General features: G+C 43.1%; 1 protein-coding gene across 1 annotated transcript in view; it reads right to left on the reverse strand.

The window, feature by feature from the left end:
* The window catches only part of SND1 (staphylococcal nuclease and tudor domain containing 1), a 424132-nt gene that overhangs the window by 341012 nt on the left and 61511 nt on the right, over positions 1-21609 (reverse strand). The window contains exons 9-10 of the mRNA XM_059074202.2: positions 21358-21448; positions 8685-8798 (exon numbers count right to left, since the gene is read on the reverse strand). Of these exons, the coding sequence (XP_058930185.1) occupies positions 8685-8798; positions 21358-21448 (205 nt within the window). The remainder of the gene's footprint in view (positions 1-8684; positions 8799-21357; positions 21449-21609) is intronic.

Raw genomic sequence — 21609 nt, forward strand, 5'->3', positions numbered from 1 at the left:
TCATACAGGGTATGAAAGGGGGGGCGAGAGAAAAAGGCATTTTAAAGCAGAAAGTAGAAACTACGGGAACTACAGGCATCCCTTACGTGGGTTACCCAGGATCCGCAGGACAGCAGAAGGAACCAGATTCTGGTACCGATGTCTGAACACAGAGACGAAGCAGATGCCCACATAAAGGGGAAGCTTCTGCTCAGACTTACGAAGGGCCCAATACAGTGAGACAAGGATGAAGGAGATTATATCCACTGGCTTCTAGCAGAGAAGTGAAAAGGTACGGAGCACAAAGGCTCCATGATATCTTCACGGCTAAACCGAACAGATCTCCTCCTGTGAAACAGCAATATGCCAAGGTGGCCACCAACACAACCCTGAACCACGCAGAGGCATCCGCAGCCGAAAACAGGCTCGGATCACATGAGATGGTGCGATGAAGCCCTATAAAAATGTGAACAACTCACAAACCGGCCGAGGATTTCAAAGGCGGACTGAAATGAAAAGTGACATTAGAAATATGCCTAAGCTATAGGCCTGTCAGTTGCAGGAGGAAAAAAAAGCAACCGTCTGTGTCCTTCAGCTTCCGCTTCTAGTCTCAGTTCTGAAAAGCCTTTTCCATAGCAGTGACATGACCTGATAATGCTTCATCCACAATCTACCACCCAGTCTAAAGTCTACCTGGTGACCACACCGTGCACAAACTGGTCAGAATCTGAGACTCAATTTCTAAGATGATAAGCATCTTACTAATAAAAATAATTTCCCAGGTCCACAGCACCTATAACACATGAGGAACTGAAACGTTTGGGTTTTGAACGGAACAAAATTTTCCCAGTACAAAGCTACTCAGTCCACCAAGGAATGAAACCTACAACCCTGGCCTGCAGAAGTGCAAGGCACTGGATGACTGCACTAAACTTGCCTTGCATATAAATGTTATGCCAAAAAAAAAAAAAGTAATTTATCTAAACACAGTGTAGGTAGCTCTGCAATCAGTTATCTCATAAATAAAGAGAGAAAGATGAAGGGAAAGCTTCTCTAATTGACTTAAAATTTTTTTCCAAGCAAAGAAATAATCTGACAACCAACAAGGTCAACAAGAGTTTGAAAAAAAAAAAAGATAGCCCTCAGGGGGAAAAGCGCACCTAAAAACTCCAATGAATCAAGACATCTGAACTGCTATCTATGAAAGAGGGATAATTTGGGAAAGCCTGAGTAAGAGTAGAGGTGTTAAAAGAAAGTCAGTTGGGGACCAACCTGCGGAAGCACTTAAAATCCTGAAATTAACCCCTCTGGTGGACTGAACCCAATCTGCCCCAGGCTACTGGAATACCATTAGGAGGAAAACCAGTGCTCAGGGAGAGGCAGGGCTCATCACCCCAATGGCGGCAACTAGATTGAAACCAGGAGTGGGGAAGAGGAAGTGCCTACAGAAAACCAAGCCATGTGTGAACTGACCATCAAAACAAGCAATCCAATTAGGAAGTAGGAAAAAACCCAACTGCAAAAACTCACTCCTGGGGCCTTTCCACACCAATACACTGGCTCAAGTTGCAATGGCTAGCAGAAGCAGTCATGGATATTAGCGATGGACTAGGAGTGCTAAAAATAATGTCGCTCAAAAATAATGTATGGATTAGGTCTTCAGCCTCAGCAGATAACGTCGATTTAAACATTTATTAAATGCCTACGGTAGCCACGGCACTCTGCAAGCTTCGGAAAAAGAGGGGAGAGAGGAAGCGGAGAAAAACATACCATTCCTGCCGTCAGGGGAGTTTAGGCTTCACGGTGGAAAGCAGGCCTGGACATCAACAGACAGAACAGGATGATACAGAGAAGGAAAGGACTGGGTATGGAAATCCCTGGCCTAAAGAGGCTTTTGAGAACCAAGGCAAGAAAGAGGGTTACCTCAGCACAGCAGCGATGTTAAATGGTCACAGGACAGTAAATATGATGGGGCTGTCAACTCTGGAAACAAAAGAAACTTACCGCAGCTCACAGGACTGAAACAGAGACAAGAGATATGAACACAGCAGCACTGGGAAGATTTAGATAAACTGAAAATACAGAACTGGTAACAGTGATGATTAAATGAACGGAGAAGAAAGAGAGAGAGAGAGATGGATTGAAAGACATAAATGCACAAGGTTTGGGAAAGGCTTACCCAGCAAGACCCACCAGGAGACTGCTAAACTCCCACAAAAATTATTTGTAGGGGAGAGGCAAGATCATGGGAAAGGGGATGTATTAGCTAAAGGACACAAAAGAAAATATAATTTGTAATAGAGAGGAAAAAGTAAACCAAAGGGAAATAGATAGGCAATTGCTGTCTTCTCCAGGTTATAATTCACTTATAAAGAGCGGTGGAACATACATTTTAGGAAACAAGATCCACCCAGATATGAAATGTCTTGACTCTGGTGACCACTCCAGCTGAACAACAGGAATTAATCTTTAAAAAATGACTGGATATATACATCCTGGAGTCTTAAATAGATGAGCTAAGACCAAGCCATCGTCTCCTAACAGTAATTTTTTCAGTCCTCTAACAAAGAAGTTTCAAGTGTTCTTCTCAAAAACGCCCAGATCAAACAAATCTGAAGCCGGTACAGAATGCCTCTGCTGGCGCTCTGACATATTCTATGTCCTTTGATCACACTGTGCAAGTCCCCACATCTCTCCATTGGAAACCGGTGAAATGCTATGTCCATTTCAGAGAGCTTCTGCTTTTCTCCATGGTCCTCAATGCCAGGCTGGAGTCCCTCTGTAATCTGCTATTTGCCTTATGCTTCCCAGTCACACACGCAAGATCACAGTCAGTGGGTTTACTGGTTTGCCCCTGCTACACTTAGGGACTGCAGCCCCAGAGCTTCCTGTTGCTACACATCTCGGCTGGCAGCATCCTCTGCTCTAGGGTCCAGAGGGACCACTCATCGTGCTTTCAGAAATCTAACCTGGAGGAAATAGGTTGAGAACCACCTTCAATCGTGTCTAAATGGCAAAGCACCCTGGGGTCCTGCACAACAAATGGTGACATTAGTACCTGAAACCACCCTGACTCTGAGAAAAAACCCTTAAGCATTGCGAGGTATCACTAATAATGTGCCTACCTGCAGCTCTGTCTCCTATCACCTGCCTAAAGAGGAGACTCAGTGGGCTCAGGCCTGGGAAACAAACCTCCCAAACAGGCAGCAAGGACTCTGGGAGATTAGGCAGACTGCAGCTTTAACAAAATTGATTCTACAGTGGCCGGGTGTGAATATTTAGAGGCCGTGCTGTGAAAGAACATTTATATGGTGGGTAAGTTCACAGGGAGGAGACTGAAAGACAGGGTGATGGAAACCAGTACAAGGTGAAAGCACGAAACCACAGATGAGAGATGAGGGGAAGGGTTTCCACACTTCCCGGGTGCGTGTGTGTGTGTGTGTGTGTGTGTGTGTGTGTGTGGTCTTTGCCCACTACAGTGTGTGTGTGTGTGTGTGTGTGTGTGTGTGTGTGTGTGTGCTGTCTTTGCTCACTACAATAGCACTGCAAGATCCCACTTCATGGGGAAATAAGTCAGCCCCTTCATCAAATGCCCAGGGGTTGTATTTCCTTTGTCATTAACACTCCAAGTGTAATACAAAGCCCGCAGCAGCCCTGGGCAATAGAGAACTAGGTTTTCCAGTTTCAGATCAAAGCCAAAAGCTCTCTAGGAAGTCCTGAGATGCACATTGTGTTATCTCCTTTCAGGCAGCAGCTCAGAAAACCCATAGCCTTTCCAAGATTTAGCACTTGTATCTTTGTGGCAAACAAGTAGAGAACACACACTACAGCTTTAGAGAAACCCTGATACATGTTTGGGTCACAGGAGCACCACATACCAGTGTCCAAAATGGATCTCAGCCTGAAGGAGCTACATCTCCAAAGAGATGACACTGGATTCACCCTAATAATCCCAAAGCTTGGTGCCACAGAAAAAGAATCAACAGCATCAGACATCCAACTGTACTCCTTCTGAGGGAAATACGACACACTATAGCTTTTAACTCTGTCACATGTTCCAGCAACAAATCACGCTCTAACCAAAATCTGGGAGCCGTGGCTAACCCATGAATTTCCGGGTGCTACCGGAAAAGAGCTGCCTAGAATGCAAACAGTTCTTTGATCATGCAGTTTTGTCCAGAGCCCTTCCTCTGGCTGCAATTAGAAAGTAACCAAAAGGGGGGAATGGAAGTACACAGTTAGTCTTGGGCAAAACCTCCTTGCCTTCATGTATAATTTAATAGAAATGAATTTGTCTCTGTATTTTAAAAAAGGAAAATCCAATTTGCCCTACTATCCCCACAATATATAGAGGTGTCTCAGAAGATCTGTATTAGCTGATGTCACGTTAATTTTTAGGATAGGGGGAAGATAAACATTAAAAGAGTCTCCCCGTTCTTCCCTGAAGGGCAAGCCCCACTGGGTCATCATCTGGGAGCTTGCAGGCAGGCCCACGCACAGCAGGAGTCTCTGCACACCACCTGCCTGCACAGCCCTGAGGAAGCTCATGCAAGGACTTACCCTCTGCATCTCCTCCTCCAGTTCCTTAATCTGCACCTTATCCCACTCTGTCCTTGTGTGTAGAATGAGCTCCAATACCATAAGCTGCCAAGTTACTTTTTCTCCATTTCAAAGCCACTGACACCCCCTCCCGCCAAATGTCCCCACATTCGAGAGAAGGCAATCTCCTGAGGGTTTCATTCAGCACCCTCCACGGTCCCTCGGTCATCTCCAAACAATTGTCAAGCATCCTTTGTTTCTGTAAGTACGAGACCATTCCCCAGTTCCCAAAACATACCCTCAGACATCTTCTTTGGAGAGTCCATCAGCCCTGTTCTATCTAGGACAGCTGCATCGTCTTGTACACATTGTGCCGTGCACGAGGGCACCTGGCCAAGCGGACCGAGGGAGAGTGAGAGCTAAAATTCAGCCTCCACTCTACTTGCCAAGCCATGTGCCCTGACGTGAGGCTGCCTGAAGGAAGGGTCACCCTTCTCTAACCTGCACAAGGATGCAATGTGGCCTAACAGAGGTCCCGACATCCATGCCTCGAGTACTTGACTGGACTCCCCTTGTAGTATAGGAACTGTTGGTATACAGTAAAGAACACTAGGGAAACCAAAGACTCCAAGGGGACTCCTGCTTGCCTAGTCATTACACACGTATAGTTACAGCCTCACTGGGATCTCAGGGTGATTTCTATTCCTACACCCATACTGTAAATCTCTTTAAGATAAGCAGAGAGCAGAATCTCCACTCATTGTGAGGGTTCCGGGGAGAACTCTTCAAGTAGAAAGACTCCTCCAGCGTTAGAGGCTACTGGAGCCACATCTACAGCCTCTCCTTCCTCATACCTTTCACCCCCAGGTGAGCTTTACCAAAAACAAAACCAGAACCCCTCGCTACAGATCAGTTTTCATCTAGCATGATCTTCTTTTATAGACGCAAAGTACTTTCATGTTTCATAAATGAAAGCCACCAGCACAAGCACACTCAAACCCAAAAGGTGAAAAGGTGCCATCCCTTAAAATCGCTTAAGACAAAAGCCTACAAGGCAAGGCAGACATGTTTTCAACACGTGGCCTCTGCCTAACTCCCAGACTCATTTCTTACTACCCCCCGGCATTAAGTATCCTCTATTCCAGTCATACAAAATCACTCACAGTTCATCACATGCCCCACACTCTCTCTCATCATGAGTATCCGGGAATATTCACAGGACATGCATGATCTGGCCCTGCCCATATTTCGGACCACACAGGCATCACACCACTCATGCAACCATCCACAGAGGCCATCCACTCCCTATTCCCAAACTCACCCGGTTCTTGTCATTTTGCTGCTGTCTTGGTCAGAAATTGTCTTCTCCTCATTTTTTACCTAGCTTACTCCTAATCAGCCTTCAGGCCTTAAAAGTCACTTCCTCAAAGAAGCCTTCCCAGATTATGCATTCTTATAAACACTAACCTTTCCTCTCGTAACACAAGACATAAACGTGATTACTTGCGAATTTCCCCTGCTAGATTTTAAAGTTCCATGAGAGTAGTTCCATGAGGGTTTATTCCCCACTGCAACCCCAGCATAGCATCTGGTACAAAGTGGGTTCCCAGTAAGTATTTATCAATGACAATGAACCTATTCATTTGAATTCCTAAACCTGTGCTGTCCATTACAGTAGCCACTACACACCTGTGGTTACTGAGCCCTAGAAATATGCTAGGGTGAACTGAGATCCGAGTATAAAACATACATCCGATTTCCAAGACACAGGGAAAATAAAAGTAAAATACCTCATGAATTTTTTACATTCATTAAATGTTGAAATGATACTGTTTTGGATATAGTAAGTCAAATAAACTGCATTAAAATTAATGTTCTTTAAAACATAGCTACTAGACAATTTTAAATAACACACAGAGCTCACATTTGGGGCTTGCATTATGTGTCTTTTGGACAGTGCTGGGTCTAGAGTGCCCTTTCTCTCATCTGCTCACTTCTCGTCCGTGAACACTCGAGAGGTATATGAGCTGCTCCTGGGAAGACTTCCCAAGCACCCACCACAGCAGGGCTCTTCACAGCACCCACCACCACTGTACTCAAAGTGTATTATATTAATTTCTTATGTGACCCTCAGTAAAATCTCCCAAAGGAATTTCATGAACAAATAAGGGAAATCATTCTTCATTTCACTCAAAAGCCATATGTTGACTCTTAGAGCTAAGATTCACTTAGAACTTTCTTAAAATGGAGTAAGATCTCAGGAGTGAACAGAAGTCTAACAAATAAAATAAGAGATAACCTACCTTGGTAAAGAACAAGAAATTCTATAAACATGACCCTGCCTAAACTGGGAAATGTATTCCAACAACTTTCTGTCATCCATTAGGCTAAGGGAAACCCATCCATTACCCCCTGAGGAGTTCCAAAGGATCCGAGAAAAACGAAAACTTCTCAGTGGTAGTTTAGTTCTTACTCCAGAAAACTTGCTATCGTCAGACCTAAGCTATAACTCCCCCACGCCCCCAAAAACTGCTTAAAATTCAGCTACTGAGTCTCCTTTAACATAATGCTTTGGCTGATGATGCAGGCACAAAAATTAATGTTCAAGAATTCCAAAGTTGTGGTTGCTGTGGGAACCTTAATGCCAACTGCATGGCACAGAGGCAGAACTGTGGACTACTCCCAGCACTGACAAAACTGGACGTGTGTATTTACTCTGTGCAATGAGGCAGAGCAACAGTTACTGAGAGAACCTTGTTTTGGCATTTCTAGGCTTTTGTGCATTTACATTCTCAACCTTACCACAATCCTGTCTGCTGCATTAAATTGCCTCCTCTGTGGGAAAAAAAGGCTGGGGGGTTGGGGGTAGAGATGAACTGATTGGCCAGACATTCAAAGAACCCATCCTGTATGGGTTTCTTATGCATGATCTGACTCAAAAGACGATCACAATATTTTCATTTGACTCTTATGGGCTGTCTCCAAACTCTCACACAAATGAAAACAGGGCCTGCATTTCAACTCGTAAATGCACCAAGACGTGCAAAACATCAGAAAAGCAAATTTCACGTCTCTAGAGCTATAAAAGGGATACGTTAAAAAGCCACACAGCACTAACTTCAACCACGCTGTTCAATTTGCCTGTGGCACCGGCTCTCACCGAGGACCCAGTTCTATAACCAATCGACAGTTATCAGAAGGCATAAACAGGGGCTAAAAAGATGTCTGTAAAAACAAGACAGCCAGACAAACAAAGAAGTTTCAACCACAATCCCTTTCCCCAAACTCTTATAACGTAATAATGGAAAGAAAATGACGACAGAATTTAAAACAAAACTGCCTGCAGTTTTCAGCCTAAACATAATTTCTCCAAGTTGACATACCAAAATCATACACATTGGCTAGGCAAGCACCCTTGCTGCCAAAAGATCCAACAAACAGCAAGACACAGTACAGCTAATAATTCTAGTTACCACTTGGAAAAGATGAGTAGGTGGCCCCAGATAACACATATATACCAAGATTCATTTCTTCCTAGAGCAAAAACATACAGATCAAAACAAAATGACCAGCAGAACAAGCCTTACTATCATGCATGTGAGACATAGATCTTTTCCTCCCCTTATCCTCAGATAATAAGATCTCGTTAATAAACGAGACTCATTTACCACCTAACATATACCAACCCTAACTCCTCAAGTCCCTTAGGGAGGAATGCCAACAGGGCCCATCAAAAATGAAGGAGAGGGCTTCCCTGGTGGCGCAGTGGTTGAGAGTCCGCCTGCCGGTGCAGGGGACACGGGTTCGTGACCCGGTCCGGGAAGATCCCACATGCCGCGGAGCGGCTGGGCCCGTGAGCCATGGCCGCTGAGCCTGAGCGTCCGGAGCCTGTGCTCCGCAACGGGAGACGCCACAACAGTGACGGGCCCGCGTACCAAAAAAAAAAAAAAAAAAAAAAAAAAAATGAAAGAGAGTAGTGAGTGTGGTTCAGGAGAAATTGAGACCTGCCCAATAGCAGCTCGGCTGCAAACGCTAGGAAATAATACTTTGGTGATTTACACCACTCGTCCGTTAGCATTCTCCCACACATGGACCACATCTAACTAATTCTCCATCTCCTCCCCTTTGGTTTTGGAAAAGAGGCTTTGCTGCTTTTCTCATCTCACCTGTGTATTCTCCCCCTCCAGCCTCGGTGGTCGGATGCTGGACAAGTGGATGGTCTTGTAGTCCCCGGAGTTCAGCTTCACAACAATGGCATCGGCATTCAGCACCTGCATCACCTGTGGGCGAGAAGGCAAAATGCTTAAATGGTGCCTCGATAGCCCAAATCTCACAGCACACATGCTAAGGAGCAAGGCACACCCAATTACAGGAAGAAGGATGAGATCAAGAGCCATTTGGGGTGGATCCAATATCTTTCTTTATGGTACAACAATGCTGAAGAGAACTATCCTATAATTATCAGCCCCCAAAGAGATGGTGATTTCTCATCGAGGCGGGACCAGTATCATTCATAAAGACGGTCAAGCTTTTTTTTAAATCTTTTGCCCTGACCAAGATTTGTGGTTAACTACAAAGCTTACAAACTGGAAATCCAGCCTCTACGTGCTATTGAAGATTTTCCTCGAAACAGGTTCTAAACTACAATCAAAATGCCTATCACAACATGATTCTAGGAAAAGAGGCAAGGGCTGGATTAGAAGAAGGTAGCAGCACTGGATGAGAAAGAACCAAAATAGGATGCCCCGATGCAGAGCAGAAAAATCAAAGGCAAGTGAAGGGCAAAAAGAATTGTCATCTCAGCGTGCGAAAGGAGATGCTCAGCTGTTAATCTCACCGGCAGAAACATTAAATTGCTAAGATGTTACTTCAACTACTCTGAAAGCCTCCTTTTCAGAGCACTGCTAATGGCCATCTCTGTTTTGGAACCCAGAGTCAGTAACACTGGACCCCACTCTCAGCCAGTGATTAACTCCCAATCTGGGGTAGTTTACAAGGATATCTATTCAAGGTCAAAAGCACAAATATTCCTCTGTGGAGGTTATTAGAACACTCCACCAATGTGTAGAGAATAAAATTCCATTGAAACCAGACTAGCACCACATCAGGGTTGTAATTAGACCTCATAATTCAGCCAGCAGTCTACAATTCACCCAATTATATTCAGAACCTGTTGTTACAAGGCTGTTTGGATTTTTTTGCAAGTAACACGTTGCTTTGAGGCAGCTATTGACTACAAAACACAGTCACCGTCTGCAGAACCAAAACTAACTCTCCTAGGCTTCAATCAGACCCCATCAGGAGCAAACAGGTAGCTGAACAAACTACTGGGTCAGCTGCACCGTGAGTGTAGACTTGCAAAATTCCCTTCCTCTTTTGTATGTGAAACAAAAGGAGCTGGCCTCTCCTTTGCTGTGGTGGGTATCACACTGGTTAAGTATCCTAAAAGAGCCTTCACTAACTATGCCCTGGAAGGCTCACAACCTTTTACAACAGAATATACCCATTTATTTGCAGACTCCTGCGAAAGTGGCTAGTCTCTACCTTTTCCAGAGAACCAGCCAACCACACACACAAAAAGAGTAAAGAGTAATTTAAGGGACAATCTGAAGAAGGAGCAAAAAGCAAAACCAACTGAGAAATTATACATGACAGGAAATAGCAGGAGGAAAGCGCCATCAAACAGAATGAATGAAAAAAGAAAGATGACAGCTGGAATCAAGCTATAAGTCCATGGATGGCTGACTACCGCTCATGGATGGGAAGACATCCTGGGGTTTTAATACGGTAAGTAATGGAAGCAGTGTAGAGAAAAACAGGCCAGGGCCAAAAGAGTAGTAAAGAGTCTGAGAAAGAGCTGTGTAGATTAGGAGAGGGGGTAATTATTTTTAATTTTCAGCTATGTCTAAGATTAACTTGCAAACCTGAATGCAGGAAAAAAAAAAAAAAAAACAGGCTCAAATCACCACAGCCATTCTGCTATAAGCTATAAACTTTTTCATAGATCTGAGAGTCACATAAAGGCTAATGCTAAAACTCAGACAGCCAGAATCCAAAACTCACCTGACGAGAAAACCTTAGTGAAGTTCAAGGGTAATCAAAAGCATGATGTGTGGTCACAAGAGGACCAAGTCAAGGTCAGGAATGATTACCTAGGTATGAGTGGTGCCAAAGTGGATAGGACCCTCCAAATCAAAGAGCCCCTTATACCAGGCCCAATCATTTTAAGTGTAGAACTTAAAAACAGCCAAGAAGGTATAACCGAGAACACAGACTCAGTAACTGCAAAAAAAAAAAAAAAAAAGTACATCTTGTTCCCATTATCACCTAGACACATTAATGCCAAGTAAAAATGCCCATCATAATGGAATCTCCCTCTCACTCCCTGAAGACAGCAGCAGTGGCTTGGCCAACTGACCAAAAGAAAAAGACCTCAGCTAATGATTTCCCTATGCTTCAAAAATCCCACATTTGTATGACACGGATTACAGCACATGGGGGTAGGGGAGGGGGGCCACGAGGTATCCATGATACGTGCTATACTGCTATCCCACCTTCAAACCAAAAAGTCCACAAAGCCATAGCAAGCACAACAGCTCATACAGCAAATCAATACTGCTCCTCCCTCAGAAGTACAGGACCACTGCCCAACAGATACAGTAATCATCAGGCATCTCTAGTGCACGCACATCACGGTATTTCCTAAATCTCAATGATGGACCAAGCTACACATTCCTCTCACTGCAAAACTAACTCCTATTAAATTGTCAATTGCCAAAAACATAGGGAAGCTTCCTATAATCAAGACATGAGAAATATCTAGACATTCTCTACTCCCTAGTCATGCTCAGAGAGAAATACAACCAGGGAAAGTATCACAGTGCTCACACCTTAACCCCTGATTACAGAATGTGAAGATCTAAGCATACCCCGGTGACAAGTTACTGGTATTCGTCACCCCTTATGATGCGTTAGCAGCCGCAGCAGCAGCAAACGGCTTCTTGGAGCTGTAAATTTCAGGCCTCAGCAGCAGACTCTGCTCGGCATCTCCCTGATTAGCAACCTCCTCTTCAGGAACTGTACACTCTGACGCTGCCAGCTAAACGAGGTCTGCCCTTCTGAAGGGGTGTGAGTGTGCGTGTCTGTGTGTGTGTGTGTGTGTGTGTGTGTGTGTAAGTGTGGTTTATGGTGTTTTATTCCTCTGTAAATTGTGTCATTACTGTCCGGAGAACAAGCAGCTCCTGGGCAGAGACATGGAAGAAACAATAAAACGGTAGTTACAGTCACACACTGTGCAATAAGTAAAATGCAGAGCAGATTAGTATCCAAAGCCTGGTCGTCAGCACCATCACATCACAGACCACATTTATAACAGTAATATTTCTGACACACACACACACACACACACACACACACACACACACACACACACACACACACACACACACACACGGCGCCCATCCACAGTGCTGCGCTCTGGATGCAATGGGCTGCTGCTGCCCAGCTTCTAAAAACCCTGTGGCATCCATGCAACGAACATAAAGAGTCGACAACAGCCTCCTGAGCTACAGACCCTCAGAAGAGGCCCCAGACACAACCACCAGTCCTCCCAAAGCTGCCTAAGTTATCAGTACCAGATATGAAGAAAAGGAATGTCAGCCCAAACAGGGCTCCTTCAGGCACCACCAGCGAGCACCCTCGCTGGGGCCACTGGAAATGGGACACCGAACACCTTTCTACTCCCTAACCTCAGGACATCCGGCTGTTTCTCCTGCTCTCCAGGTTGTCTGCTATGTCTGTTCTCCCCAAGCTAATCCTGGTAACGCTAGTGAAACAAAACCAAAGTGGGGGAAACAAGGAGCTCCCCACCCTGCTACAGCAATGGCTGAGGCTCACTGCACAGGTCCCTTCCCCAGCCCCCAGAACAGCACAGCTGCCACCCTTTGTCCTCACACAATACAGAGTGCCACTTTCTGATGCAAATACCCCTAGGCACCTAAGCGCAAGCCAACAAACTGGACACCGTAAGAGGTACTTAAAAGGAAGCCAAGCATCAGACAAATTCCCATAGAGGGGCAGCCGACAAAATACCCGACCCATACTCCTCACAACTGTCAAGGTCATCAAAAGCAAAAAAAATCTGAGAAACCATCAAATCCAAGAGGAGCTTAACAAGATATGACAACTAAATTTAGCGTGCTATTGAGGATGAGATTCTGCAACAGAAAACAGACATTAGAGGGAAAGTAACTTCAATTGATAATAAAGTATCAATGCTGATACACTACTTACAATTGATGTGCCATAATCATGTCAAATAATAATAAGGGAAGCTGGTGGGGAGTGGTGAAAGGGGTTAATGTGGGAACTCCGGAGTATCTGTTGATTTTTCTGTAAATCTAAAACTCTTCTAAAATTAAAGTCTCAATTTAAAAAGCTAGGTAAATGTTTACAAGTCTTTCCTAATTCAATCATTTTCTTATCAGCAAATTAGTTTGCTAACTTAGGCTACAAACCAAGTCTTGACCTCTTTTTGGTATAGGAGGGGCCACCTTCCTAGCCAGACCATCCCCAGAACTTCCTTTTCATCTGAACGCCATTATGACACAAGGTCAAGGAAGTAGCTAGTATTTTTTTGTTCTCTCCACGTTACCAAATAGGAATATAAAAGTCTAGCCAAAAATACTAAATATCCTTGCTTAAAAACCATCTCAGAGAGACATGATACTGAACTCCATTCAAAGCTATGACATTTTTGCACAGCAAAAAATCATCAGGGCCAAACCAAATAAGTACTAGAATCCACTGCATCCATGTATAGCTTATAACCTGTCCTCCAAAACTGGACATGGCCAACAATATCACACAGTTAACTACTTAGGGTTATCTCCCAGACGAAGCCCAAAAGGGTAATAAGCTCCTTGAGAACGGGAACCGCTTCTCATTCTTTTGCATCTTCTCAAAGCACCTAGTTTGGGGCTCTGTTGGTTAAGCAATCAGTTGGTACAGGGAACCAAGCTAGCGGCCTCTATCTTACCAGGCTGGGAAGTGAAAGACTCCACCCCCTCTCCCCACCCCCAAGTGTTATTCAGGTCTGTGAAATCTGCAAGGCCCAAGCATCCAGCAGCAGGGACAGGGAAGCCAAGCCACGTGCTCAAGGGACCATATGGCTACCAACAGCACAGATCAGCTAAAACGCCACAGGGAAGGTAGGCAGGAAACTGGCAAGCCACGACAGGCACAAAAGTCTCAAGTAGGCTCAGCTAATCGCTGTGAAGTGAACACGCCTCTCTGCTAACCTGGAAAGACAAGGATAGCCCTCCCTAGCATTTCCTTCCTTAAGAAGAGAAGCTGCTTAAGCAGAGAATGGAAACCAGTCTTCCAGTGCCACATGTATCCAGACTCAACTTTGTTGAGTTTCAAATTTCTCAGAAGTGAGACTCTCGGCCAACATTCCAACCTACAGCTTTGCATCAGTTCCAGAAGTCACCCAGAGGGTCCCAGAGGCACCTGGTTAAAGAGTTCACAGGTCACCTTTAGCAGGCTTTGCAGGCTATTTAGCTGTTCCCTGTACAATTAATTCCTGGGAGACAGCGGTCCTCTCTTCAGCAGTCACTCTATTTGTTCAGGCCTTAGGGTCACATCAGGCTCAGAGCAGAATCCTTCAGTGAGAACTTGCAGGACTGTCAGACTATGTTAGGGAAGGCCCAAGGCACGTGCTTAGGATCTTTTAAGTTTCCTTGAAAGAGTAGTTTGTCATTAACAAATGTTTTAAATTAGGCAAAATGACTACAAAACTGCAGCTGGATTCTAGCTTGTGAAAATAAATACATATCATTTTCCCTTTTACATTTAATGCTGATATCCCATGTTCTACAACAGGGTTTGGTAAACTGTGGCCAAGGGCCCACCACTTACTCTTGTAAATAGTTTTCGTGGAACACAGCCACGCCCGTCATTTACATATTACCCACAGCTGTTTTCTTGCTACAGTGGCAGAATTGAGTAGTTGCAAAGAGACTATATGACCCAGACTATATGACCCAGAAAGCCTAAAAAATTTACTATATAGTCCTTTAAGAAAAAGTTGGTCAAGCTCTGCTCTACAACATATTAGAAAATGAACGAACACATGTGGGATATACACTAGTTACCATTCCTGGGGAGCTATTTGGCAAATATTCTCCAAAATACTCCTAAGGAAATAACTGCCATTTACATAGAGATTTATTCCATTTTCTAAAAAATGGAAAAGTGATAAACTACATAATAATTTACTGGGGACTAGTTAAATAAATTATGATGCAGCCTTATAATGGAACACTATGAACAATAAAGCAAGTTCAAATATTTATTTTGTTACTCTCCCTAAATACCTCTACACAAAAATAAAGGGTTTGGGGGGGGGGGGGGTTGTTTTTTATTTTGTTTTGTTTTGTTGTTTGCCAAAAGCCCAAAAGGACAAAGATAATGGGAGAGAAGAATATAGCAACAAAACTTGGAAGCTGGAAAGCACAGGGATGAGTGGTAACTGACTCCACAGACTCACAAAAGCTAAATCCTGAGCTAGTGGTGAGAAAAGAAAATAGCCTTTCTGATTTATACTGCAGACTTCCCCTACCCAAGAGTAAGAAACTATCAAATCAGGAATCTCAAAGGGGGATGAAAATAAGGCCCAAAACTAGGACTCATTTAAAATCTATGTAAGAAGCACCTGGATTTCAAGATGTATACCCTAAATCCCATACATAAGAGTTCATTGCTCCTAAGCCAGGGTTGAATACCTAATTCTTTGAGAGAGACAACCAAGGATCACCTCATATCTGAGGAAAGCCTCTAATATGGAAAATAAGGGATCAAAATAACCAAAGAGAATTAAAAACAACTTAGACAAAGACTATGCAGGGAGAAAAAAATCTTCAAAAAATTCTTATTAATTCCTCAAAAACCTAACAGATGATATTCATCTCTGAAATAAGTATTACATGTTATTTTTTTTAACAGTATAAGAGGGCTTCCCTGGTGGCGCAGTGGTTGAGAGTCTGCCTGCCAATACAGGGGATACGGGTTCGTGCCCCGGTCTGGGAAGATGCCGCGGAGCGGCTGGGCCCGTGAGCCATGGCCACTGAGCCTGCACGTCCAGAGCCTGTGATCCACAACAGGAGAGGCCACAACAGTGAGAGGCCCGCGTACCACAAAAAAAAAAAAAAAAAAAGTGAGTAAACAGTATAAGACAAACATTCAGAGAACAAAGAAAGCTCTTAGAAATTAAAATAGAGCACCATAAATGAAATATCTAATAGAAGAGATGAGAGACAAATATGAAGATATCTAGAAAGACAAGACAAAAAGATGGAAAATATTAAGAAAAAATTAGAAGACTAGTCCATGAAGTCAAACATCCAAACAGGAATTCTAGAAAAACAGAGAGCAAATAAACTAGATGGAAATCAACAACAAAATAGTTGAAATTCCCAGACATAAAGGACTAAAAATTAAACCACCGTGCTCACGCATGGATAAACAAAGAGCATCATTGTGAAATTTCAGAATAAAGAAGAATTTGCTAAAAACTTACAGAAATAAAAAATATATCATAAGGATGAGAGATCAGACCACTAAAATACATGAAAAAAAATATCCAATAGATAAATGACAGTGGAGCAATGCCTTCATAATTCTAAAAGAAAATAACTTCTAACATAAAATTCTATACCCACCTAAACTATCACGTGTAATAAAAGAATAGATATGAAAGGTCTCAAAAAATTTACCTATCAAGCACTCTTTTCCCAAGAAGCTACAGAATGTGTGCCACAGAAATAAAGCAGTAAATCATAAAGAAGCCAAAAGATCCAGCATAGTGCCAATCCAGGAGTGAGGCAAAGAAAAACTCAGGATAATGGTAAAGAAATCAAAAGATAACAGCTTTATAAAAGAAAAAAAAAGAACTAATCCAGACTGGTACAGGTTACAAGGCTCCTGGAAAGCAGTATTGAAAAAGATAAAGGATAACAGACTGAATCAATACCTTGACAAGAGATTTAGACAGCCAGAATGTGGGGATTGAATTAATAAGTATGAGAAAGATATATACAGAAATTTTAAAATAATTATTACCTCCAGGGAAAACAAAAAATCATGCAGGAAATGAAAAGTATTCATAATATGCTATATGGCTCAGAAGTGATTAGCATTTACAAAGTAAACACTGAATATTAATTGAGCCAGAATTATGATATAGTCCTATTAGACGGCATGGAGAGGGCTTCCCTGGTGGCGCAGTGGTTGAGAATCTGCCTGCCAATGCAGGGAACATGGGTTCGAGCCCTGGTCTGGGAAGATCCCACATGCCACGGAGCAACTGGGCCCGTGAGCCACAATTACTGAGCCTGCACGTCTGGAGCCTGTGCTCCGCAAGAGAGGCCCACGCACTGCGACGAAGAGTGGCCCCTGCTTGCCACAACTAGAGAAAGCCCTCGCACAGAAACGAAGACCCAACACAGCCATTAATTAATTAGTTATTTTTTTTAAAAATTCTGTGATTTAAAAAAAAAAAGGCATCGAGAAAAGTACATGCACAACCATGTGTGAAAAAAACTAAATCTTCACCTTCCATGGTGTGAAGGAAAAGGGGTTATGCCTGAAAAATCAAGAGCGAGCAATGTAACATTTTATTCCAAGACATGGATTAGCAAAGAGTTGAAAATGGCTGCCTCAAGGGAGAGGGAAACAGACAGTACATATCTTAAGCAGACAATAGAGTTCTTTAAAAGTGTTTACATAGGGCTTCCCTGGTGGCGCAGTGGTTGAGAGTCCGCCTGCCGATGCAGGGGACACGGGTTCATGCCCCGGTCCAGGAAGATCCCACATGCCGTGGAGCGGCTGGGCCCGTGAGCCATGGCAGCTGAGCCTGTGCGTCCAGAGCCTGTGCGTCCAGAGCCTGTGCGTCCGGAGCCTGTGCTCCGCAACGGGAGAGGCCACAACAGTGAGAGGCCCGCATACCGCAAAATAAAAAATAAAATAAAAAATGTTTACATAAATGGCTGCCTCAAGGGAGAGGGAAACAGTACATTTCTTTTTTTTTTTTTAAGTGACTCAGCCCTTGCAGTGTTTTTTCGGGAGGTCACCACTCTTTTTTTAAAATTTCATTTATTTATTTATTTATTTATTTTTGGCTGCACTGTGTCTTCGCTGCTGCGCGCAGGCTTTCTCCAGTTGCTGCGAGCCGAGGCTGCTCTTCGTTGCAGTGCACGGGCTCTAGGAGCGCAGACTTCAGTAGTTGTGGCACGTGGGTTCAGTAGCTGTGGCTGGCGTGCTCTAGAGCACAGGCTCAGTAGTTGTGGCGCACGGGCTTATGTGCACCACGGCATGTGGGATCTTCCCAGGCCAGGGATCAAACCCATGTCCCCTGCATTGGCAGGCGGATTCTTAACCACTGCACCACCAGGGAAGCCCCCAGACAGTACATTTCTTAAGAAGACCCTAGAGTTCTTTAAAAAATGTTTACGTGTTAAAAATAAAAACTTACAAACTTAAAAATTATATACAAAAGATACAAGTCAGGACTATTCAAAAGTGGTTGCCAGTCTACAATGAGATAAGGTGCTTGTAGCAGAACATAAATCAACTACATCACTGAGAACATTGCTGACATTTTTTCTGTAGCAAGATTTTCTTGATGAAAGCAGCAATGCCTTGGTTTACAGTCTGGCTCAAGCTCCTTATATCATATCAAGGTACTCTGAGTAGGACTGGTATAGATCAAGGGTCAGCAGACTTTTTCGGTAAAGGGCCAGATAGCAAATATTTTAGGCTTTGCAGGCCATATGGTCTCTCTTACAACCACTCACCTCTGCCACCGTATCACAAAAACAGCTCTAGACAATATGTAAACGAACAGACATGGCTATGTGCCAACTTACTCATGACACTGAAATTTGAATTTCATATTATTTCAATGTGCCACAGAAATTTTTTTTCTACGTAAAATTCATTCTTAGCTCACAGGCCACACAAAAACAAGTGACGGGCCAATAGTTTGCCAACCTCCGAGATTGAAAGTATGATCAACTTTGTTAAAAAAAAAAAAAACAAAACTGTGACATAGTAATTTCATCTAGTATGAGTGTTTTTCCTTCTTTTTTATGTTTCTTCCTGTTTTAAAAACAAAAATAATGCTGAAGAATTTCCAAAATTCAGTAAGTTTCAAAAACCATTTATCTACCTATAAACACCTTTTTCTCTCTACTCTCTGAACAGGTCTATATCCAAATGACCTAAATTTATGTTTAGGATACTACAGGATCCTTAATCAGTTGGCTTTTAGAGGCAATCTCCTCTACTCTGGCATTGTAACAAATAAAACTTCATTGTAATTAAAAGCAAAAGCAAAAAAAAAATGCCTCACCCTGTTTAAAAACAAAACAAAAAAGACAAAACATAGATTCTGGGATGCTGGATTTTTGAAAATGGAAGAAATGTCCTATAAATGTCCTAAAGCTCTCCTTTTTCTAGTTATCAATAAAATCATATTCAAGATAAATGCAAAGCCACTGACTCAATCGTCTAATCCTTTAGCTGAAGACTTTTTCTTCAGCAATGCCTTAGTTCCCCCAACCAGCCAAGGCCCAAAAACCCTTCAAAATCTTCTAGGTTTCTCTACAAACTCAATTTCAACTGAGGAGGGGCTGCTAGGGACAGTACAGGATAATGAGACCCTCCCAAGGGTCATCTACATCACTAATATCACAGATGCCCAAAGTGATGTTGGTGAAAAATGGAAGGCCTGCCTCCTTGGTGAGTGAATGATCATCCTTTCATTGTGCAGTATAGTCTTTAGAACAGATGATAGGAAACATAAACACACCAAGTAAGTTTCAGTTAGGCAGAGCAGCCATGTCCAAGTTTCCAAGCGAGTATGGTCCTCACACAAAGAAGCAGAGGTCCAGTCTGCTCTTCATCAAGATGTGGAAGATGCATAGGGAGTATCGAACCAGGGACTCCTCCCACTAATGTCCACTAAAAGTCACCATCATACTTCACCTTACAGCTGCTTAGAGACCATCTACCAGAAGAGGGAAGGGGCCGCTTGAACATTCCGTGACCTACTACTTTGGGCATCATAAAAAAGAAAGTGAAGAAATTCAACCAATTCCTCGGAGACTTGTTAAAATTTTACCATTCTAAGAAAAAGCATTCCAGGATTTTTCAGACTGACAGTGCCACCTAGTGGCTTGGCATCTTAAACTCACTATTAGACATTTTTAGGACAGCCACTTCTCAAGCTCAAGGATACCACTTTAAGTCCATAAAGACAAAGCTTCCATTATGTCTTGCCAAAAGGAACAAAAAGTTAAAAACACTAGCAATTTTGGGAAAGCGAGGTCTACTACAGGTTCCAACACTCAAGGTACCAAACCCCACAATGAAGGAAAAAACACTTTTACAGCACTCCTGCTGGACCCAAACAATCTATCCAGTAGCTCTAGTTCGCATCAGAGAAATCCATCCCAGGACACATCAGTGGAGAGCCCTCAATAGAACACTTCACTAATTATTAGAGAAATGCAAATCAAAACTACAATGAGGTATCATCACCTCACACCAGTTCGAATGGGCATCATCAGAAAATCTACAAACAACAAATGCTGCAGAGGGTGTGGAGAAAAGGGAACTCTCCTGCACTGTTGGTGGGAATGTAAATTGATACAGCCACTATGGAGGTTCCTTAAAAAACTAAAAATAGAATTACCATATGACCCAGCAATCCCACTACTGGGCATATAACCAGAGAAAACCATAATGCAAAAAGACACATGCACCCCAGTGTTCATTGCAGCACTATTTACAATAGCCAGGTCATGGAAGCAACCTAAATGCCTATCGACAGACGAATGGATAAAGAAGATGTGGTACATATATACAATGGAATATTTACTCAGCCAGAAAAAGGAACGAAATTGGGTCATTTGTAGAGACGTGGATGGATCTAGAGACTGTCATACAGAGTGAAGTAAGTCAGAAAGAGAAAAACAAATATTGTATATTAATACATATATGTGGAACCTAGAAAAATGGTACAGATGACCTGGTTTGCAGGGCAGAAACAGAGACACAGATGTAGAGAACAAATGTATGGACACCAAGGGGGGAAAGCCACAGGGGGGTGGGGGTGGGGGTGTGATGAATTGGGCGATTGGGACTGACATGCATACACTGATGTGTATAAAATGGATGACTAATAAGAACCTGCTGTATAAGAAATAAATAAAATTTTAAAAAAACACAAAACACATCACATTAGAAAAAATTCAAATCCACAAGAGTCCCAAAACAGAAAGGACAGAAATTTGAAGTCATATATACTTGGGCATAAGAAATCTAAGAGAGGGAGTTCCCTGGCATCCCAGTGGTTAGGACTCGGTGCTTTCACTGCCATTGGCCCACGTTCAATCCCTGGTGGGAACTAAGATCTTGCAAGCCATGCAGCATGGCCAAAAAAAAGAAAAGAGAAATCTAAGAAAATGTCATTTGCTAAATGGACAGAACCTCCAGAATATGAGAGAGATTTCAAGGGGTCAATGTCCACAACTTTCACCCATGAACTTCTAATGAAGTTATACAAATTCAAGGCAAGAAATTTAAGTTCTTATAGTTTCTAAGTCCACTACAATAAATACACACATTCATGCAATCATGCACATACATCCATGCAAGCCATGCAGTGGTTTGCCTAAAATAGAAATGCTTCAGCTCCTGACTGATTATTCAGAGCTCTGTATTATCACTAGCCTGACATCGTCCACAATGCATCTCCAGATGCTGAGAGTGACTCACCTTGGCAACAAACTGCTTGTCCTTTTGGTCCAAATTAGCAGTGGGAGCCACATAGTCTCTCCAGATTCTCAGCCTGCGCTCCTTGGCAAACCTGGCAACAAAGCAAGGATGCAAATCACTCAGATGGACTAGGTCGGCAATGGAATCCACCACCACCACAGGAGCAAACAGCACACAATCCTACCCTACCTCACAGACAAGGCACCCAGCAGAAACGGCCAATCAAACCTGAACAAAGCATGACAGCCACAA

The sequence above is a fragment of the Kogia breviceps genome, chromosome 9 (assembly GCF_026419965.1).
Source record: "Kogia breviceps isolate mKogBre1 chromosome 9, mKogBre1 haplotype 1, whole genome shotgun sequence".
Taxonomy (NCBI): domain Eukaryota; kingdom Metazoa; phylum Chordata; class Mammalia; order Artiodactyla; family Physeteridae; genus Kogia; species Kogia breviceps.